The following is a 21,239-nucleotide window of genomic DNA, read 5'->3' on the forward strand; positions in this document are numbered from 1 at the left end:
TAAGAAAATCTGCACCTAGGAGCTTAGAAACCTGGAAGTGATCCTCAACACTTCCCCCCACATCCCAACGGCCAAAGGAAACCACACCTGATTTCCCAGAGGCGGGGATCACGGTGAAATGACAAGGTGCCCAGAGGGAGGAAAACAATACTCAAGAACCCCTAAGATAACCACAGGGGAAACTGGCTGGTGGAAAGGAATTGGGAGGAGGAGGGCTTGTTCCGACTGCAGGCCCCCTCTCCACCCAGACTGAGCCAGATGCAGGGACAGAGCCCACCTCTGGACCTCTTGGCACCCCGGCAAGCTTTCCCTTCCTGAAGCTTCCTCATCAGGCTCTGAGATTCAGCTTAGCCCTGGTCATTCTAACCTCATCACGGTGGTCAGCAGGATAAAGGCAGCATCAGGACCAGGGCTTAAAAAACCTTCAGGAACCAAAGGGCTTTGTTGTTGTTGAGTTTTCAGGAACTAGGGAGGAAAACGTGAAGTGAGGACAGAAACACTTTTAAGACAAAGCAGAGATGCCTCTGCCTCTGTCAGGAGTGTTGTGTTGCTTTTGTTGTTTAGTCACTCAGGGGTGTCTGACTCTTTTGCAACCCCATGGACTATCGTCCACCTGGCTCCTCTGTCCATGGGATTTCCCAGGCAAGAATACTGGAGTGGGTTGCCATTTCCTCCTCCGGGGATGCTTCCTGAACCATGAACTGAACCTACGTCTCCTGCATAAGCAGGCAGATTCTTTACCGTCTGAGCCACCAGGGAAGCCTGTCAAGAGTGTTGGACAAATATAAACAGGGCTGGGCTGCAGCGAGATGCCCCCTGCAGAACGCGACTCAGGAGGCCACCAGGAGGAAGGACTGTGCCCCCCTCCCCATGCCACACGTTTCCCGCCCCATCCCGGCCTCTGAGCCAGAGAAGGGCAGCAGGAAGGCATTTGCTGAGATGAACTGGTGGTAGTGGGGGCATGGAAACTGGAAGATGCTTGCGGGGCTTCTACATCTGCTTCTCCTGGACCAAAACAGCTCATCACACCCCTCCTCTCAGCCATAACAGCCTTGTTCCTTAAGTCTTAGGTTAACTGTCATGTGTCTGGGAAGTGTCCCCTGACCCCCAACCCCCCAAACCGGGCTGGCTGGGCCTCCTCTGTGCTCCCTAAATATCCTGTGTTCTTGTTTCTACCCAAGCAGGCCTGTGCCCTCAGGATCTATTACCACCCCAGAAACAAACCGGATGTGCTATGACTCTCAGAATGAAAGAGAGATGGGGCTGGTGAAGGTGCGGCATTCCTGCTTCAGGATGTCAGCAAGCCAGGTGGAGGTGCTGGAACTGGAGGTAGCTGATGCACCTGGTGGCTGCAAGGTCAATGTGGAGTCCTCCCTGCTTGCTCAAGGCTGCCTGAACCACGGCTGCAGGGTCTTCCTCAGATCTGACAACTCAAGCCCCTCGGGATCCAGCGCAGACTCCAGGAACCTCCAGGTCAGCCCAAGGCTCTTCAAAGCAAAGAGCTGAGCTGCCACAGGGCCTTGTCCAGCTCCATCCCCTAGATGCCTCGGTTTGCCCCACCCCAGGTGGCCACACTTTGAACCAACCTCACATAATTTCCAGTGGCAGGTTCTGGGCCCCGTCCCTAACTCACCGCCCCAGGGACTCTCTAGTATTAGGTTCTTCCAGGGAGGAGACATTCCCATCCCCTCCCAAAAACATCCAGTATGTCCCCAGACTGTCTCCTGAATCTCTCCCTCCTGAATCCCTGGGGAGTGGGCCACTCCTGGGCACTGGGACACAGGAGGACCTTGGTCACACCCACCCTCTGCCTCAGTGCCTCAGTTTACCCATATGTAAAACTTGGGTTGCCCCAGCCCCTTGTCTCTTTACAGGTTTGGGAAATGTCGATATTAAAGCCCTAGCGGCTCTTTGGAAGAAAGATGCTCTATTTTCATGATTTTGTCCTCTAGCTTTCTGCCCACCACCTCCCTGGAACCTTCTGGAATTGCTGCCTGGGCCATACCAGGGGTTCAGGAAGCAAATCATTTCAGGCCTGGGAACATTCAAACACGGGCAATCGTTTTGTCCAAGTTCCTTTAGTTCAAAGGGAAGCATGTTCAAAGCCACTCAGTATTGAAGTGGGGTCCTTGAGCCAGAAATATCCAGGAATGCCCAGCCTTGTCGCCAGGGAAGTCAGCTGGCAGAAGGGACTCTTCAGAAATGTGGGGAGGCCTGTAGAAAGGGCCTCCAGGTGTGGGCCACCCTGGGCACCAGGCCCAGGACCTCAAGCTGCAGCCGCGTGGGCCTGTAGGCGTTGAGGTTGCTGTAGAGGGCGGGCGGGCTGTCATGGGGCCTCGGGGAGAAGTGGGCCTGTGGGGTCAGGGCCCCCCAAGGGCTGTGGTGGGGCTGGAACCTGGAGGCAAGCAGTGGGTTTGGGGCCAGGGGGATGCCGGGCCCCGAGGACGTGGACAGACTCCGGGTCTGAGGGTTGCTGCCGGCCGACGGGCTGTTGAAGGGGTTGGAGGACGTGCAGTCACTGGCGGAGCTGCTGCTGTCACTGAGGCGGCCGGACGGGGGCCCGGGGGCTGCTCCGGGCTGCGGGGGTGTGGCCAGCCTGGGCGACCTGAGGCCCATGACGGGCTTGGAGGAGGCGTAGAGGTGGCGGAACTCCTCATCGAACAGCTCCACTGGCTGGCCCGTGAACTTGGAGAGGATGTTCCGGTGCACGTGCCCACAGAGCCAGGTGAAGCTGGAGGGAAAGGAGGGAGAGTGAGGGGGCGACGGGGAGGCCGCGGGCACCCTGCTCCGGAGGAGGACCAGGAGGACGGCAGGTGTGCCCATCACGCCTCCACACTGGCTCCTCCCACCCTGACTGAACCCCCAGTGACCCTTCCCATGTATACCCAAGCTGAAGCTCAGAGACAGCGAGTGTGTGTGTGTGTGTGTGTGTGTGTGTGTGTGTGTGCCTGCGCGCATGTGTGTGAAGTCATTTCAGTCATGTCTGACTCTTCGCAACCCTATGGGCTGTAGCCTGCCAGGTTCCTCTGTCCATGGAATTCTCCAGGTAAGAACACTGGAGTGGGTTCCCATGCTCTCCTCCAGGGGATCTTCCCGACCCAGCAATCAAACCTGCATCTCCCACATTGGCAGGTGGATTCTTTACCAGTAGTGCCACCTGGGAAGCCCCAGTGAATGTTTGCACGGAAGTAATTAAGATGCAGAGGGAATCCTAGCCTTGGGTCTCCTGGTGCTCAGATGAGAGTCCCTCAGAAGTCCCCACGGAGGCACAGAGGGGCCGCGTGCTGGCCGAACACCAGTGTCCCCCCACTGTGCTGCTGGGGGTCACCAGCCTCTGGGGCCGCAGCAGCCCCACCTGTGACATGCACGACATCTGCCTCTCCCAAACAAATGAGGGTCTGGACTGCTCCTTGGATGGCAGGGCTGTGGGCTCATGAAACTCGAAAGGGTGTAGCCAGGTTTTCAGGCAAATGGACTGGAAGGGGTGGGAGGGGGAGGGAGAGTCCTATGCTTTTGGGGGATGGGAAGGAGAATACTGTGGGGGTTGGGGTGAGGACAGGAGGAGAGATGCTACATGGAAGGTTTGCCTGGACACTGCCGGAGGACACCCTCAAGCAGAGGCCCTGAACTTCCCCCTCATTTACACATTTTATTGAAAACAAAACGCTTAAGGCATTTATGTGTTACTTTTATGATTCCCTAATTTAAACAAATTTATTTCTATCTCTGATTGAAAACTCTCTTCATCACCCCACTCACCCCTAAAGAGACAAGTGATAGCACAAAAGACTGTCAGGTTAGTCTTGACAGTCTAACTATCAAGAGAATCAATAATGCAGGCCCAGGTCTGGAGCAGTGGATACAGAATGGTCAGAGGGAGACAGGGTCACTGTGCGGGACAGAAGGGTCTCAGGCTGGGACCAAGGGTCTCAGCCTCCAGGCCCCAACTTGTCTTTCCGCCAAAAGGCAGGTCCAGCTTCTGGAGTCCCCTGCTCTGTGAGGCAGGCGGGGCCCATGCGAGGCTGGGGAAATCCTGGGAAGAACAATAAGGCTTTGTCCAAACCTCACCTCCCGCCCAGGAGCCACCCACACAACCCAGAGAGGCGGGAAGCTAATGCTGGCTCTGGCAGCCAGCTGACAGGGAGGCAGCACACTTGGACAGCAGCACTCTTGGCTACACTAGGAAGTCAATTGTGGAGCTTCCCTGGAGGGCCAGTGGTTAAGACTGCGCTTCTACTGCGGGGTTCAATCCCTGGTCTGGGAATTAGGATCCTGCAAGCTGCACAGAGCGGCCAAAAAAAAAAAAAAAAAGAAATCGCCCTGTGTTTTTTGGAATCAGGCTAGATTAGACCAAGCAACTGCGTGCTTTCTCTAACAAAGAAGGTCCAAAGGTGCCCAGGCAACTTTTCAGGCCCCACACACCCTGTGTGCCCTATGCCCCCACCCAGCGCCCATGTCCTTACAGCACCTGAGTGCTGCCTCCTCTCCACACGCACTGTGTGAGGGTGCTCCGCCCTCACACCCCGAAAGTCATTCACCCTGTGCTCTAGCTTTCACACTTTTTATCACCACCCATGGTAAGAATTTTATTTTTATTGGGTTTTTCTTTTCTGACCCTTAAGTACATAGGGGCTTTCCTGATAGCTCAGTTGGTAAAAAATCTGCCTGCAATGCAGGAGACCTCAGTTCAATTCCTGGGTCGGGAAGATCTCCTGGAGAAGGGATAGGCCACCCACTCCAGTATTCTGGGGCTTCCCTGGTGGCTCAGCTGGTAAAGAATCCACCTGCAATCTGGGAGACCTGGGTTCAATCCCTGGGTGGGGAAGATCCCCTGGAGAAGGGAAAGGCTACTCATTCCAGTATTCTGGCCTGGAGAATTCCATGGACTATATAGCCCATGGACTTGCAACGAGTTGGACACGACTGAGTGACTTTCACTTTCACAAGTGCATAGAATTGATTTGATCATAATCTTTGGCTCAAGACTCATGCCAAAGATCTATTAATGGCATGTTTACACTTACATAGCTTTACTTGGTTATTTTAAATAACCTAAGCACCTATGAACAGGGGAACATGGAAGCCTATGAACAGGGAAGCCTGCTGCAGTCCACAGGGTCACAAAGAGCCAGACACAACTTAGCAACTGAACAACAAGCATCTATGAACCTACCACCCAAAATAAAAAGCTAGCATCTTGACAATGACCTGCATTTAACCACATGGTCCCTTCCAGGAACACGTTTTTCCAGTTTCCCCAAAATAGAAGAAATCATCACCCAGAATCCTGTGTCATAGTTCCCATACTTTCCTTTTGCTATAATAAGAAAAAGTATTATATATTCTCAGAAGTACTGTCAGCCTTCCATATACTCAAGGATGAAAAATATTCAGAAAAAAAAGTCTTCCAGAAAGTTTCAGAAACCAAGACTTGAATTTGCCAGTTGGCAACTATTTACATACAGTTTACACTGTATTGGGTATTTTAAGTAATCAAGACATGAAGTATGCAGGAGAATGTGTGTAAGTTATATGCAAATCGGATACCATCTGATATGAGACACTTGGGTATCCTAGAATTTTGGTATCTGTGGGGATGTTAGAACCAGTCCTCTACAGATGATGAGGAACAATGGTAAATATTTTTATTTTACTTGTTTTTAACATATATGTCATCTTTGGGGGTTTTTTTTCTCTTAAATATTGCTGGTTATTCATGTTATTTCTTATTGCTGTACTTCACTTGTCTTTGTTGTGTGATATTCCACTGGGGGCGCTATCATCCATTCTCTCACTGATAGGCATCTGAGCTGCTTCGATGGTTTTCCTGTTGACCAAGGGAGGAGCACCCTCTCGCACCAGTACTTACACTTGCCTTCTGATGTCTCACAGATTTTCTATCTAGGAGTGGAATTGCTGGGTAAAACCAGGTGAATATTCAGCTTTAGAGGAAATGCCTCTTTGCAAAGTCGCTGTGCTGATTTGAAAACCCATCGGCGATGTAGAAATTTGTAAGTCCACTATTTGTATGGTCAGTCTTTTTTTTTTTTTGATTAATAGGTATAAAATGGTAACTCATTCTAGCCTTGATTTGCATTTTCCTGATCACTGATGATGCTGAACATCTTTTCAGGCGTTTCCTCCTGCATGAAACGCCTGCTCTCACCTCTCGCCCACACTTCCATTGTGCTGTTTTTCACGTGTGGTTTGTGGGAGTTCACTGTGATTCTCAACGCTAATCTTGTCAGGGCGTCATGAAAACCTGTTCCCAGTTTGTAATCTGACATTTCACTTACTTTAAGCTGTCTTTCAGTGAACCAAAGTTCTTAACTGTAGCATAGTCAGATTTAGCAATCTTTTTTAGTCAGTGCTTTTTTGTGTTCTGTTTAACACAGAGGAGTATCTATGTTAAGACACCTAATGCTTATCCTAAGGTCTAAAAGACATCCATCTCTATATTTTACTAAAAGTATTAAAGTTGTTTTTGACATTTAACTTCTTTTAATCTATTGGGAGGTGATTGTGTGTGTGAGCACGCATGTGTGTGTATGTGTGAAGTAGAATCCAATTTTTCACATGGAGAATTTTTCTCCCGGTTTCACTGGGAGCTGGGTTCCCTACAGTTCTCAGGAATGAATGGCCTGGTGTGTCCTTAAGCCCACTGCCACCCTCCTCCTGAAAGTGAAAGTTGCTCAGTCATGTCCCACTCTTTGAAGCTCCAAGGACTGTAGCTCTCCAGACTCCTCTGTCCATGGAACTCTCCAGGCAAGAATGCCAGAGTGGGTAGCCATTCCCTTCTCCAGCAGATCTTCCTGACCCAGGAATTGAACCGGGATCTCCTGGTTCACATTGCAGGTGGATTCTTTACCAGCTGAGCTACCTGGGAAGCCCTGGTGCCCCCCATATCAAGCCCAGCCTGAGATCCTGGTCAAGGAAGCTGGTGACCCTGGCCCAATCACCCAACCTCTATGTGCCTTAGTCCCCCCATCTGTCAGTCAGAAGAATGATGCCTCCCTCTACGTGTGACAAAGATTAAATCCCTACTAAAGGTCTGATGGAACCTGGCCCAGGACCTGGCTCAATAAAGTGGTTCTGCTTCCTTCTGCCTTTTCCAAGGTCAAAGCTGCCCTTGAATGGTGAGCTCTAAGGGCAGATACACATGAACACAGAGAGGCCTGATTGTCCTTGTGGAAAATAAGAGAAGGCCTCCCCTCTCCTTCATCTTCTCTTTCAGAATTTCTTTCTCTGTCCTTTTTAAACATAAGGGAATCTTTTTAATAGCTAAATAAGGGCTTCCCTGGTGGTTCAGGTGGTAAACAATCAGCCTGCAATGCGGAAGACCTGGGTTAGGAAGATCGTCTGGAGAAGGGAACGGCAACCCATTCCAGTATTCTGGCCTGGAGAATTCCATGGACAGAGAAGCCTGGCAGGCTACAGTCCACGGGGCTGCAAAGAGTTGGACACAACGAGTGACTTTTACTTTCACTTTCAAGGCACTTGCCAGTCGTACTACCAGTTCCTCCGAGATGGGGACAGGGGAGGTAACTGCTTAGTGGTGGAGGGGGCCGTGGATATGCCCTCACCACATCTACGGATGCCACTGTGACAGAAGATGGACATACTTTAGGCCAAAGGAATTTGAGAAGCAGGTGCAGGAAGGACTTTCTGACCTCCCCCTTGTCCCTGAAGCTGGTCACACTTTAAATGGATGCATTATCTGGCATATGAATTAATATCTCTATACACTGTCTATATTAAAATAATGAAACATTTTGAAAGTAAAATAGGGCCGGCCCCCAAAAGCAACAAAGCAAATTGCACGGCTTTAGAATCACACCTGAGAACTCTGAGAAAGGAAATGAGGAAACGTCCTATTGCAATGCAAAGGGAAACCAAGGCACTTGGAAGTGTCTCCCTACCTGGAATTCCTCCCAGGAAGGACCCAGATTTCCCTGTTTCTCCCAGGCAGGTTCTGTCTCCAGCCTCATGTAGGTGATGAGTCCCCAGTTTCCCCGGGAGCTGCTGGTTGGGGCGTGGGCCTGAGCAGTTGGGGCTGCTTTGCACCAAGCTCAGCCTTGGCCTCCTCGAAGCCCCAACAGGAGGTGGAACCCAGTGCTCACCTGTACGATCCGCACAGGACGTATCTCCAGTCCGAGATGATGAACTTCTCCCGGATTTGGCCGGAGAACTTCCTGCCTGACTTGGCACAGTACACCTCTCCTTCCACGCTCCGGATGGAGATGTTCTGTTGGAAGGGAAGTCGAGGTGTCCTTACTGTGTATTTATGGACACACACCTGTCTAGAAAATGTCTGGAAGTTTGCTCAGCAAGAGCAAATGGGTTATCGCTAGTTGGTGGGATTATGGGCCATTTTTATGCTCTCCTTGGCTGAATCTTCTAAATTTTCTTCCATATCCTGACATTATTTGAGTAATGAAGAAGAAAAGAAAGGGGAGATGGCAGAATTCAAACAAAGCAGAAAACAGGGGTGATAGGATGCTCTTCCAGTTCAGGCCCTAAGCACAGCCCTCGGAATCCTCCCGCCCTCTCTCCCCCGTCACTGTGTCTCGGGGGCTGTGTGTCCCTTATGGCGCAGCTGCACAGCTTTTGGGCAGGACAGGGTTGAGGTCCTCTGAATCCAAGTCCAGGGGTGTGAGTTCAGCTGCTTCTGATGGGGAAAGCGATCCCATCATGGGTTTATGGTACCCTTCATTAGTAGGGCTTCCCTGATAGCTCAGTTGGTAAAGAATCTGCCTGCAAAGCAAGAGACCCCAGTTCAACTCCTGGGTCAGGAAGATCCACTGGAGAAGGGATAGGCTATCCACTCTAGTATTCCTGGGCTTCCTTTGTGATTCAGGTGGTAAAGAATCTGCCCGCAAGGCAGGAGACCTGGGTTTGAACCCTGGGTTGGGAAGACCCCCTGGAGAAGGAAAAGGCTACCCACTCCAGTGTTCTGGCCTGGAGAATTCCATGGACTGTATAGTCCATGGGGTCACAGAGTAGGACACGACTGGGCCTCACTTTCACACTGCGAGGAAGGGCCATCTGACCTGGACTTTGAGCAAGAAGTAAATGTTTACTATAGTGAGATGGGGGCATGTGTTACCACAGCATAACTTATCCTATCCTCACACAAAGTACCTTTCACACCATCACGGGGCCCTACCTTGAGGTGAGTGTCAGAGATCTGGGCTTTGTCACACATCTCCTGGAAGAGCTTCACGCCTCCCTGGTCCAGGAGCACACAGACGAACACCCCGCGCTTGTTGGCCGCCTCTAGGATGTCACAGAAGATCTCCACATCCGTGAACACGTCCATCAGGATGGCCAGGACCTGGGCCAGGACAGAGGGGTCGGACACCAGAAGGTCAGGGCCAGGTGCTAGCTGGTTTCAGCCTAACTCCTCAGTCCCCGCAGGCCTGGGAGAGCTGGTCCCGTGAGTGCTGCGCTGGAGGAGGTGGGGGATGACAGGGCAGGACTATGGACTCACGCAGAGCTGCGGCGGGGCCCTACCCCTCATCTCCAGCCCCTCCTCATATCCTCTGGCCTCTCTTCCCACTGCTGGAGTGGAAAGTGCAGAGGAGAAAGGAGAGAAAATCAAAAAGAGGAGGCAGAGAGGCGGAGATGAGACCAGGCGAGGTGCTGGGGCAGAATCACAGGAGAGGGACAGATTTACAGTTACGGGTTCTCAGCTGTTTGGAGCTCGAAGGCACTCTATGGCCACTGGCTTTCAAATGATTTTAAGTCTCAAACCAGACCCTTGTGGAGACCCCAGGAAGTATAAACTAGACTGGATACTGAGCTGCCCCAGTGGGTGGAGAAGGGAGTCGTGCTCGACCAGCAGGTACTGCGTCCGGCAGAGCAGAAACTCGGGGGGTGAGGGGTCTAGATATCCAGTCATGGGAAGAGAAGTACGTGTTCCTGCCAGGCACCCATTCATCCACCTTGTGCCAACAGCACCCCAAGCTCATTTTATCTTATTTTTGACCACACCGCAAGGCTTATGAGATCTTAGTTCCCCAGCCAAGCATTGACAAGTAGATTATTCAGCAGCCATTAAAATGATCATTTATAATGGTTACATAGAGACTATAAGGAATAGTGAAATGTTTAAGCAAAACTTGCTGTTTAGTATAATGCTCACCAAATATGTATTAACAATTAACTAAGTGAAAAAGGAAAACAAAGGACAGAATGCTAGCATGTCTACTACGGTTGCCAGGGAGGGAAGGCGGTATATACGTAGACAAGTGCAAAACCAAAATGGCAGTCGTATTTGGCTGGGGGACTATGGTGATTTTTTTCTTCAATGTCACCTGTAATAATAATGTTCTGCCACTTTTCTAATAATTACAATACATTTTTTTCGGACCATAAACACCTGGAAGTAGCAAGAACAAGAAGAGTGTCACAGAGAGAGGTGAAGGAGTTGGCTGGCACCTACATGGAGCTGACTTGCTGCTCAGTTGCTCTGGGTGTCTGGACAGTGGAGGGGACCGCTGAGAAATTGTTCACCCTGGGTTATAGGTCACTAGAGATGTTTAGAACTATGGCTCTATTAACACACAGTTAAGTACATGTGTGTGTGTTAGTAGCTCAGTCATATCCGACTCTTTGTGACCCCATGGATGGTAGCCCACCAGGTTCCTCTGTCCATGGGATTCTCCAGGCAAGAATACTGGAGTGGGTTGCCATGCCATCCTCCAGGGGATCCTCCCAAGCCAGGGATCGAACCGGGGTGTCCCTGGGCAGATTCTCTACCGTCTGAGCCGCCAGAGAAGCAAACAGTTAAGTACATGTACACATTAAAGCTTATGGCACCAATAACTCTGAGGACCTCTCTCCTGAAAAACAAATGCCTCCTCCTCCAAAGTATTGGCAAAAGAGACAATTCTCTCCCCTTAGGAGGTCAGTAAATCCTCCCAGCTGTGTCCCAGTGAGTCCCTGTTTCCCAGAGCCAGGCTGGTAAGTGGGTGACTAATGGACAGAGAAGTGTTTTTTGTTGGGTTTACAAAAAGCCCAGCATCCTAATGTAAGGGATGCTTGAAAGGACAGGCTTATGAGTATCCAGGTTCATTTTGTTTGCCTCCTGTTGGCACTGTCTCCCAGCTGGATTAATTCAAGGTCAATAACCTCTTCCAGGGGCTCCCCAGGTGACATTAGTTAAACAACCTGCCTGCCAGTGCAGGAGACACGAGACTCAGGTTCAATCCCTGGGTCAGTAAGATCTCCCGGAGGAGGGCATGGCAACCCACTCCAGTATTCTTGCCTGGAGAATCCCCATGGACAGAGGAGCCTGGCGGGCTACAGGCGATGGCCTGGCAAAGAGGTGACCAGCACACAGGCATGCAGCTTCTTCCATTCCCTGTGTAAGAGTCCCCCCTCACAGGGCCTGGTGAGCTGAATGATGAAATCCCAAAAGGTGTGTCTACATTTTAACTGCCAAAACCATGGCTGGGACCTCATTTGGAAAAAAAAGTCTTTGCAGATGCAATTAAGACTCTCAAGCTGAGATCATCCTGGACGTTCTGTGCATGTGTGCTAAGTTGCTTCAGTCATGTCTGACTCTTTGAGACCCTGTGGACTGTGGCCCACCAGGCTCTTCTGTCCATGGGATTCTCCAGGCAAGAATATTGGAATGGTTTCCAATTCCTTCTCCAGGGGATCTTACTGACCCAGGGGTCGAACCTGCATCTCTTACATCTTTTGCATTGGCAGGTGGGTTCTTCACCACTATACCACCTGGGAATCTTCTGAGGGCCAATCAGATGGACCAGCATGGAGGCATGGGGCTGGCTGAGAAGGAGAAGGAGGTACTTCCCGTGCTAAGGAAGGAAGTCGGCCTGGGAGCACAGCCTGGCAGGACAGCTCTGGAAATCTGGAGCCTCAGAGAGATGGAGGGACCCAGTCAGGGGCTGCGGGTCTGCTGGGGCAGTGCCTACAAGCAGCATTCATCCTGCGTAGACCTCGAATCGTGGCTGAGGACCCTCCACTACCAGCCAGGCAGATGTGAGTTTCTCATGGGCTGGAAATCCCGCTGCCGTGGGGAAGGCAGGAGGCGGGAGGGGAGAGGCGATCTGGGTCCCAGTGGGCCCAGTTGCTGGAGGCACTCACCACCCCACGCCCCACTTTGTCGTTTGATCGCTACTCTTCCCTCTTTCTCTCATAGGTGCTGATGCTCCCTTAAAAAACAAAACATAATTTTCACTCTTTATTTATTTATGCCTCGCGGCAGGCGGGATCTTAGTTCCCTGACCAGGGATTGGACCCGTGCCCCCTGCAGTGGAAGCGTGGAGTCCTGGAGTCCCTGATGCTCCCTTTTTGTGTTTGCTTTTGGTTGATGTGTAATAACCGCAGCAACGATTTCCTGAGCACCTACTCTCAGCCGTACGTTTGTTTCCCGTGACCTTCACAACACCATGACCCTGGCTTCCCTGGTGAAGAACAGGGGTGCAGAGATGTTAAGTAACTTGCCAAAAGCCTCGGGGCTGCAAGGCTGGAGATGCCCTAGATCCCAACCCAGAGCCACCCTCCCAGCCAGTCTACTGTGGGCTAAGAGAAGGACTCATCTCTGTTTACATCAGGTGCAGTCTGTCCCTTCCCTGCTTGTGGGTTAGGGATGGGTAGGGAAGGAGAGTCAAGCCTGGGAGGGTTGGGGGACCCCAGAGAGCAGAGCTCAAAGAGAATGTGGGCAGACAGGGCCCAGGTGGACCCTCACCATCCCCCATCTGCTGACCACAGGGTGAGGGGCCAAGACCCCTTAGAAAGGCAGCTGCGAGAGGCCCATCCGCTCCAATCACGTGCCCCCCGCTGGTGTCACCTCTGCTGTGCCTCGTGCTTCTTGCCCTCCACGCCCTTCTGCAGCAGTGACAATACACCAGCGCTGAGCCCCAGCACCCAGAGCGGAAGAGGGACTTACTCTAGGGAACCCCCGTGCGAAGGGAGACCGGCCAATCGCAGATCCCAGGAGGATGGTGGGGGCGAGGGGTGGGCAAGAAGCACTTCCACTGGCCTTTGGAGGCCACCCCACCCCATCCTGGTGAGACTGGGCTCTGATGCCAGTGGAGGCGCCCTGTTGCCCGTGACCTCCGCAGGCCTGGGGGGCTGGACCCCTCTCTCCCAGGTCTGCCCCTCCCTCAGTGGCCCCTGTCAGAGGAACAACCAGAGAGCTCGCCATGGGGACCCTGGTGGTGCTCAAGGCCCTGGAGTCCTGGTTACTAGGTGTGGGGCGGGGGGCACGCTCAGCTTCCTGGGTGCGTGGTGGGGTGGGGGCAGGTTTCCTGCTGGGTCCCATCCCTGGTCCTTGTTCTCTGTTCAGCTGCTCTCAGGGCAGGGGCTCGGCCTGGAAAGGTGGTCCTTGACACCTAGGGGTGGGGCATGGAGCTTCTTTGGAACCGGCTTATAGCTGCCCCTTGCTTCTCTGCATTGCCCCTCTCCCCCACCACCTCCCCAGGGATCTGGGTGGAGTTTTCTTTCTGCAAGGAAAGGGAGAGGAAGAGGAATCCGGCAGGGCTGGGGGCTTGTCTGTTCAGGGTCTCCAACACTTTGGCCTCAGGACCCCTTTACACTCTTAAAAATTACTAAGGCTTCCAAACAGCTTTGTTTATGTGGATTATAACTATTGATATTTGTCATATTAAAAACAAACTGAGAAAATGTTTAATGTTTATTAAACATTATTTTAAAACAACTAATATTTGTTACTTAAAGCAAGATTAAACTCATCACATGCTAACATGAGTAACAATTTTAAGGCAAAAATAACTATACTTTCAAAGCAACAGCAGCACAATGGAGTGAACAGAATGGCATTATTTTTCAGTTTTGCAAATCGCCGTGGTGTCTGGCTTAACAGGAGACAGCTGGTTCTCATATGGCTCCTGTACAATCTGCTGTGATGTGTTGTTTGCGGGGAAACGTATAAAGATAGTCCAACCTCACACAAATGAGTGGTTAGAAAGGGCAGTACTCCACAGACCCACTGGAGGGGTCTTGGAACCTTTGGGGATCCTGGACCACACTTGGAGGATGGCTTATTCATGTTTTTTGTTTTCTGTATTTTGTGGTACTTTGACATCCCAGGGTTAGTTTATTATTAGAGATGGCAAACACCTTGCCTAGGAGCAGCCTCTGAGACACTAAAAGCAATCCAGACCCATGTCCCAAGCCTTCGTTATCTAACTCTCCAGCATCCTGACAATATTTCCCTTCCCACCCTAAATCACCCCAGTGCCAAATACAGGACAACCAGGGACCACCTGTGGAATTATTCAAACGAACCAATTCTCAACAATTTACCTCGCCCGCCCTGCCTTCCCTGCAAAACCACAGTAAAGACTTATGCCCATGCATTCCCTGGCTCCTCCGCCGCTGCCCCCCTGCCCAGACCCTGGTGCTCCCCACGTGGCCCTGAGTGGTGTGCGGTGCCTCCTTCTTCTGCTGCTAAGTCACTTCAGTCGTGTCCGACCCTGTGCGACCCCATAGACGGCAGCCCACCAGGCTCCCCCGTCCCTGGGATTCTCAAGGCAAGAACACTGGAGTGGGTTGCCATTTCCTTCTCCAATGTGTAAAAGTGAAAGTGAAGTCGCTCAGTCGTGTCCGACTCCTAGCGACCCCATGGACTGCAGCCTATCAGGCTCCTCCGTCCATGGGATTTTCCAGGCAAGAGTACTGGAGTGGGGTGCCATCGCCTTCTCCTGCTTCTAGGGAACTACAAGTAAAGCCCTCTTCCTTCCTGATAGTCCTTTCCAGGTCTCCCTGCCTCCAGGGCATCCAGCCCTCTCCCTCCTCTTGACCTCTGCCCTCGACCCGCCCTAGGCCTGGAGTTCCTTTCCCTCCCTTCTCTGCTCAGCAAACTCTTACTCAGCCTCTGAGACTCAACTCACAGGTCACCTCTTCTGTGAAGCCTGCCTTAGTCATGCTCCCCTCTGCTCCCAGGCACAGAGGGTTGTTCAAGCCCAGTGTCCCCTCCACTGCCCTAAGGGCAGGTGGCTGGGAGGAGGGATGCCTCTTGTTGGGTGCAGGGCCTGGCCCATGTAGACTTCATGGAATAGAGGGATGAAAGCAGAACGGGAAACAGGGAGAACTCCTGCTCCAGAGGGAATGTAAACTGCTCTGGGAAACACCCCGCAGGCTGGCTCTGTTCATCCCTCTCTGTTCTCTTCTGGGGGGGCTGAAGCCGTAGGACAGGGGGAACACAAACCTGTCCCCACCCTCCTCCTCTGTGTGGGCGCTGCTTCCCATGGACCGCTTGTGACTGGGGATCCAGCCTCCCTGGCATCCCTGTGGGAACAGGTCAGTGGTCACTCCAGAGCCGTGTGTGTGTGTGTGTGTGTGTGTGTGTGTGTGTGTGTGTGTGTGTGTGTGTGTGTGTGTGTGTGTGTGTGTGTGTGTGTGTGTGTGTGTGTGTGTGTGTGTGTGTGTGTGTGTGTGTGTGTGTGTGTGTGTGTGTGTGTGTGTGTGTGTGTGTGTGTGTGTGTGTGTGTGTGTGTGTGTGTGTGTGTGTGTGTGTGTGTGTGATGTCACAAACTGCCTGCCGGAGCCTGACAGCTAACAAAATGGGTGAAGGTCATCAGGGCCTTCCTTGACTTTGTTGTAGTTTAGTTGCTAAGTTGTGTCTGACTCTTTTGCAACCCCGTGGTCTGTATGGCCTGTCAGGCTCCTCTGTCCATGGGACATGCTTTTGAGCAAAGTCTGGGAGATCGTGGAGGACAGAGGAGCCTGGTGTGCTGCAGTCCGTGGGGTCACAAAGAGTCAGACACGACTGAGCAACTAAACAACAACGAGAACAACGTCAGGGCCTGGGACGAGAGGGACTGGTGAAGAGGGCGGTGAAGGTGACCCACCCAAGGGGTGGCCTCAACTCAGCACCCACAGAGCCAGTCTTCTGACTTGCTAAGAGGAGCTGGGAATTCTTACTGTTGAGTGGAATCTTCTGATTTTTAAATGTTGTCCTAAATTTGTAACATGCTGTGTGGACAGAGCAAAGGACAGCTGCAAGCCTCCAGTTCACAGAGGTGAAGAGAGAGAAGCCTCCCTGGGTGGGGTTGGGGGAGGAGAAGGATTTGGCAGGGTGGGGGGGTGGTGGGGGAACAGCGTTTCACAAGCCCTCACCTGGCTGCTTTCCAGGAGCCTCACTCCCCCTTTAAGCTGCAGCTGTGGTTGAGAATTTCGCCACCACCCCTGGTCCCTGCCCCTCGGGAGAGCTCTGAACTTCAGCACAGAGAGGCCAGAGGTCTTCTTAGGAACAGGCCCTGGGAGCTGGAAAGGACCCTAGTCCAGTGTGGAATCTGGGGCCTGGGGAGGCCCAGGGACTTGCCCTGGGTCGTGCGGCTCACCCCAGGCAGTGCGGGCGCTCCTGACTGCCTGCCTGAGCCCATCGGCAAAACATCAGCAAAACGTGAAATATTGCTCTGAAGTAGCCCAGCAACGTCAAAGTTGATGCTCCACAACTTGTTACCTTCTATTTTGTTCTTCAGAATTCTACTCCCTCTCTTCTTTTAAGCACAGCTTCCCCAATGCTGGTGGCTTCTTCTGGAGCCATAAGATTTCACACAGGGACCTTGGTCCAGTGGCTAAGGCTCTGCACTCCCAGTGCAGAGGCCTCAGTTTCGTTCGCTGGTTGGGGAACTAGATCCCACATGCTGCAACTACGATCAAAGATCCCATGTGCTGCAACTAAGATCAAAGATCCCATGTGCTACAACTAAGACATGGTGCAGCCAAATACATAAAGATTTAAAAAAAAAAAAAAAAGGATTTCACACAGTATTGGACTTGGGAGGGGAGTCCATCATGAGAGTAGGATCTTAGCAGAAAAGGAGCTTAAATATCAATTTGTTCTTTTTCGAGTTCTTTTAAATATAACAGAATTAATGCTTTGGTGGCTCAGATGGTAAAGAATCTGCCTGTGATGCAGGAGACCCAGGGTTGATCCCCAGGTTGGGAAGATCCCCTGGAGAAGGAAATGGCTACCCATTCCAGTATTCTTGCCTGGAGAATCCCCATGGACAGAGGAGCCTGGTGGGTTATAGTCCATGGGGTCACAAAGAACTGGACACGACTGAGGGACTAACACGCACACACATACATGTAAAATAAATAATTTGAGTGGTGAGACAGGGAGACCCTTTACAGATAACAATGTCTTCTCCTGGGAGGCCATTCTCACCCCTGCCCCTCTGCAGTTTTGGGAGGAGAGGGGGCACCCATACCCCTCTGCTGAGTAGTCACTTTGTGCACATGGGTAGAACGACCCCCTCCCTCATTCCTGGGCCAACAGGGGGCAGCCCCTGTGGATCCACAGCTCCAGGAGCAACAGGGGAACTCCTGACCAAGTGCCAGTCTCCGTGCCTTAAATTCTGCCAGCTAAGCTCTGGTCTTGAAGGATTTTTCTTCCTCTAAAGTCACCTATAGGGACTTCCCTGGTGGTTCAGTGGTTAAGACTCTGCACTTTCATTGCAAGGGATGTAGGTTTGATCCCTGGTCAGGGAACTAAGATCCCACATGCCATGTGGTCAAAAAATAAAAAAAAATAAAAAAATAAAAAACTTAAAGTCACCTATAAAAAGGTAAACGCTCTGGAGAGGGAGAAATCTTTTCTGCTGCTTCCTCTGTCCTCTGCCGACCACCGGCTGGATTCAAGCACTGTGCTGAATTTGTGGACTGACAGGTCCAGACGAGTCCCAGAGGAAACAGGACAGGTTTGCGTCCCAGTGGAGCAGCCCCTTCATTCAGAAGCACAGACGCGAGGCTCCTCGCCTAGCCTGGGGAACTCAGGAAAGTCTGCCTGAGAAGGGGGCTTCAGTCCCCTTTGGTCTTGAGAAGGAGTAGGTGTTAGAGGAGATGCCAGGAAGGTGAGGGGGCTCCAGGCAGAAGGAACAGTATGTGCAGAGGCCTCAAGACAGAGCCTGGTGGGTTTGAAAATCTCCAGGTCACCCAGGATTGAGTGGCAGAACGGGGAGAGGAACTGGAGGGGTTGTGAGCTGCGTTGCGGAGTCAGCTCTTCCCAGTGGGGGAAGTGGGAGCCTCTAAAGGCTCCAAGCAGTAAAGGGGACAAGTTCAGTTTGAAGTATAGAAAAATTGTCTACAGGGACTTCCCTGGCTGTCCAATGGTTAAGACTGTGCTTCCACCACAGGCAGCACAGGTTCAAGCCCTGGTCGGGGAACTAAGATTCCACAGGTCATGTGGCATGGCCAAAATGTAAAAAGTGTTTAGAGCAGCTTGGAGACTAGGTGGTCGGGGATCGAGATGGGAGAGGAGGGTCAGAAGGGAAGCTATTGTAGGAGTTCCAGTGATGCGTGGCCAGGAAACCCAGATGGTGACAAGGGGGAATTTGGAAGTCAGTGATCTAGGGCCAGGCAGAGAGAAACATCCCTGGTTCCACCCTACGCTCCAGTCATCTGGACTGCATGTCTTAGAGCAGGAGGCACCCCTTTCTCCTTTCCTCCAACCCCCCACTCCCACTCCCACCCCTGTGGCCAAGGAGGCGCGGGCTCCGCCATCGCTACCTGGCTGGTCCGGGTGATACAGCGGCGGATGAGGTCCCTGATGTTGCTGTGCTTGTCTGTCTGGAAGTACACGGTGGCGCTGGACTTCTCCTTCAGGTAGGGCTTCTCGGCGGAGGCCCAGGTGTGCAGCAGGGCCGACTCGCTGCCCTCTGAGGCCACGGGGAAGTAGGTACCTGATTGCAGGGAGCAGGAGTCGAGCCCCTTGGAGCCTGCCTCGGCCGCCCCTGGGGGCTCCGGGGCACAGGGGGGCTCCTTGGCCTGGGCCTGGATGTACTGGGCCTCCACGGAGGACAGGAAGTCCACCTCGCCTTCCTGGCTGAGCGCCTGCCAGTAAGCCTCGGGACCCCCATCCAAGAGGGCGTCTGTGGCCAGCCGGGCGCTCTCGTTGTCGCTGAAGTCAGCCCTGGCTGGCCGGACCCACTGGCTCTTGACATCTTCCAGGCGTTTCTGGATCTTGCCCACATGTCTTGCCCGGCTCATGCTGCCCTGATCCTGAGTTGTGGTGGGGGGCGGGGAGGTGGGGAGCGGCTGGCTCCTGAACCCTTCCTGATGTCAGGGCCACCCTGCCCAAGAGGAGCGGGACTCCTGGCACCTCTGGAAAGCACCCGTTCCTGGCACTGCTGTGCAGCCTGCTGCCAGGTAGCTGCTCCGAGGAGGTGGTTTACTGCTGTCCGGAGCAATGCCTCACAGGGCTCATCACCCACCGCCAGGGGTTGGCTTATCTCTGAGCAACGCCCGCCCTGCCCGCCGGCCAGGAGGGCCGGCTCCTTCATGCCTGGGCACACTCAGCCCTGGGAGACTTCCTCTCCTCCCAGCAGTCACGGTGAGCCAGCTTTCCAGCTTGTTGTGCAATTCTCCCCGAGCTCCTCAGGCCCCACTTACAAAGCCAGCAGGCTCTCCCAGCTCCGGCGTCACCCTGGTGCCTTGGGAACCCTCCTGAGCTCTTCAGTACAGATGTCGATTAGTTCAAAGACAACAGTTTTCCTGCCAAGTTCCTGTGATCCTGCGTCCATCCGGTCCCTGTGTGAGAAGGGAAACTGGATGCTTGCCAGGCAGAACTGTCTGCCTGGTGTTCCTCCTTTCTCTCGGTGACTCCCCAAGTTCCCAGACCTCCCCATCCCCTGGAAAAGCCTTCTCTCCCATCTCTCTTTCCTTCTTGTGTTTGCCATGGTGGTGCTTGAGCAGAACTGCCTGAGAGGTACCAGTCCTGGGGCCAGCAGTAGGCTGTTGGAAGTGTCTGCTTGGAATACTGTCTTGAGAATCTTCAGTCATGTCAGAGCCACGGACCGATGGGATTGGTTGTTCTCAGTGCTGGAGGGGCAGGTGGCCACAGGTGTGTTTTAAGTAGATGAACCCCTAAGGGGGAAGCCACATTTTCTTTCCAGATCAGGGAATCATCAATTCCATGTCAATGGATTGCAAAACCTAGAGTCCTGGTGTTACCAAATCAGGTCTCGCTGCTCGACACTCAAAAATCAGTTCTCCAGATAGAGACAAACGTTGGTAAAAAGGAAAAGCTGCCTTTAATCAGAATTCTGGTAATTTGGGGAGATGGTGGATGCAGGGTCCCTGTAAAACCACCTCCTGAGATTCTGCTCAGCCATGAGATTTTTAAGGAGAAAAAGGGATGTAGTCTCAGTTACTGTCTGAGATAAGGACTCAGGTTCATCACTGTCCCCCACTGCATGCAGGCTTGTTGACCTCTTGTGATCGTTCTTAAGATGCAATCTTGTTCACACAGCTTGTTCATGAGATGACTGAAGGGGAGGTTAGGGAAGAAATCTGATCATCTGTTAATTACTTATTCTTATTTAATTTCTACTTCTTTGATCTATGGAAAGACCCAACAGATTAGGCAAGGTATTCTGTGATCAAAAGATCTGAAAGGTGTGCTAGGGCCAGAAGATGAGTAGAGCGTGGGGGTGTCTCTTTAAGGTTAGTGACAAGACAAAGGGGTACCTCCTGCAGGGAGCTCTTTCCTGCCAAAAAATCTGTTTACATGACTGTCTTTGAATGGGGTCTTTCAGAAACAGACTCTGAGGCTAGGATTCCAGTACAAGTGATCCCAAGGGGCACTTATGGGGGGCAGAGGAGTGAGACAGAAAGGGGAGGGGAGCTGCTGCAGGTGTGTTAAGGAGCAGGTCACTGTCGTGGACATCTGGGGTTTATGAACATCTGTGGGAACACCTGAGCTTCGCAGGTGGTGCTACTGACAAAGAACCCTCCTGCCAGTGCTAGGAAAGTAGGAGACGAGGTTTGATCCCCAGGTTGGGAAGATGCCCTGGAGGAGGGCATGGAAACCTGCTGCAGTATTCTTGCCTGGAGAATCCTCATGGACAAAGGAGCCTGGCGGGCTACTGTCCATGGGGTCACAGAGTCAGACACGACTGAATTGATTTATCACACACATGAGAACAGCTGGCCTCCACACCCTCTCCCTTCCCCCAGACCCTGCTCGTGCAGGTGGATTTCACCTCTCGCCCACGTTCTCCTCGAGCCTCCCCTCTCTGTCTCCTCTGGTCCTCAGCCTGTTCTCCAGTCTGTGTCACTGAGTCCGGTCCCCAGTCCGGTGAGGGGATGATAATCCGCGGGATTTGAACTGATTCCCTGCGAGGCTCAGAAGCTCTCAGTTACCTGGCCCCTTGAGTACTGAGCCCCGCACCTAGCATGGGAGGCCCTGCAGGTCTGAGATGTGTGTGGACATCCTTCACTTGGCTGTCATCGAGTCC

General features: G+C 52.4%; 1 protein-coding gene across 1 annotated transcript; it reads right to left on the reverse strand.

Annotated features, from left to right (window-relative positions):
* Positions 1 to 969: 969 nt before the first annotated feature.
* FAM83A (family with sequence similarity 83 member A) lies at positions 970 to 19,431 on the reverse strand. Its single transcript, XM_043880450.1, has 4 exons — positions 18,511 to 19,431; positions 9,167 to 9,334; positions 8,121 to 8,245; positions 970 to 2,731 (listed from the first exon to the last, which is right to left on the reverse strand). Exons 1-4 carry the CDS (start codon positions 18,988 to 18,990, stop codon positions 2,197 to 2,199), a joined length of 1,308 nt encoding a protein of 435 aa, XP_043736385.1. The 5' UTR covers positions 18,991 to 19,431; the 3' UTR covers positions 970 to 2,196.
* Positions 19,432 to 21,239: the final 1,808 nt, after the last annotated feature.

Source organism: Cervus elaphus, chromosome 21 (genome assembly GCF_910594005.1).
Source record: "Cervus elaphus chromosome 21, mCerEla1.1, whole genome shotgun sequence".
NCBI lineage: Eukaryota > Metazoa > Chordata > Mammalia > Artiodactyla > Cervidae > Cervus > Cervus elaphus.

Bases quoted from the DNA above. Each gene is read 5' to 3' on its own strand.
- FAM83A (XM_043880450.1), bottom strand. From the start codon at position 18,990: ATGAGCCGGGCAAGACATGTGGGCAAGATCCAGAAACGCCTGGAAGAT. The intron at 9,335-18,510 runs GTAGCGATGGCG...GTCCTGGCCCAG, and splicing joins GTATCACCCGGACCAGCCAG to GTCCTGGCCATCCTGATGGA. The intron at 8,246-9,166 runs GTAGGGCCCCGT...CCCTTCCAACAG, and splicing joins TCTCTGACACTCACCTCAAG to AACATCTCCATCCGGAGCGT.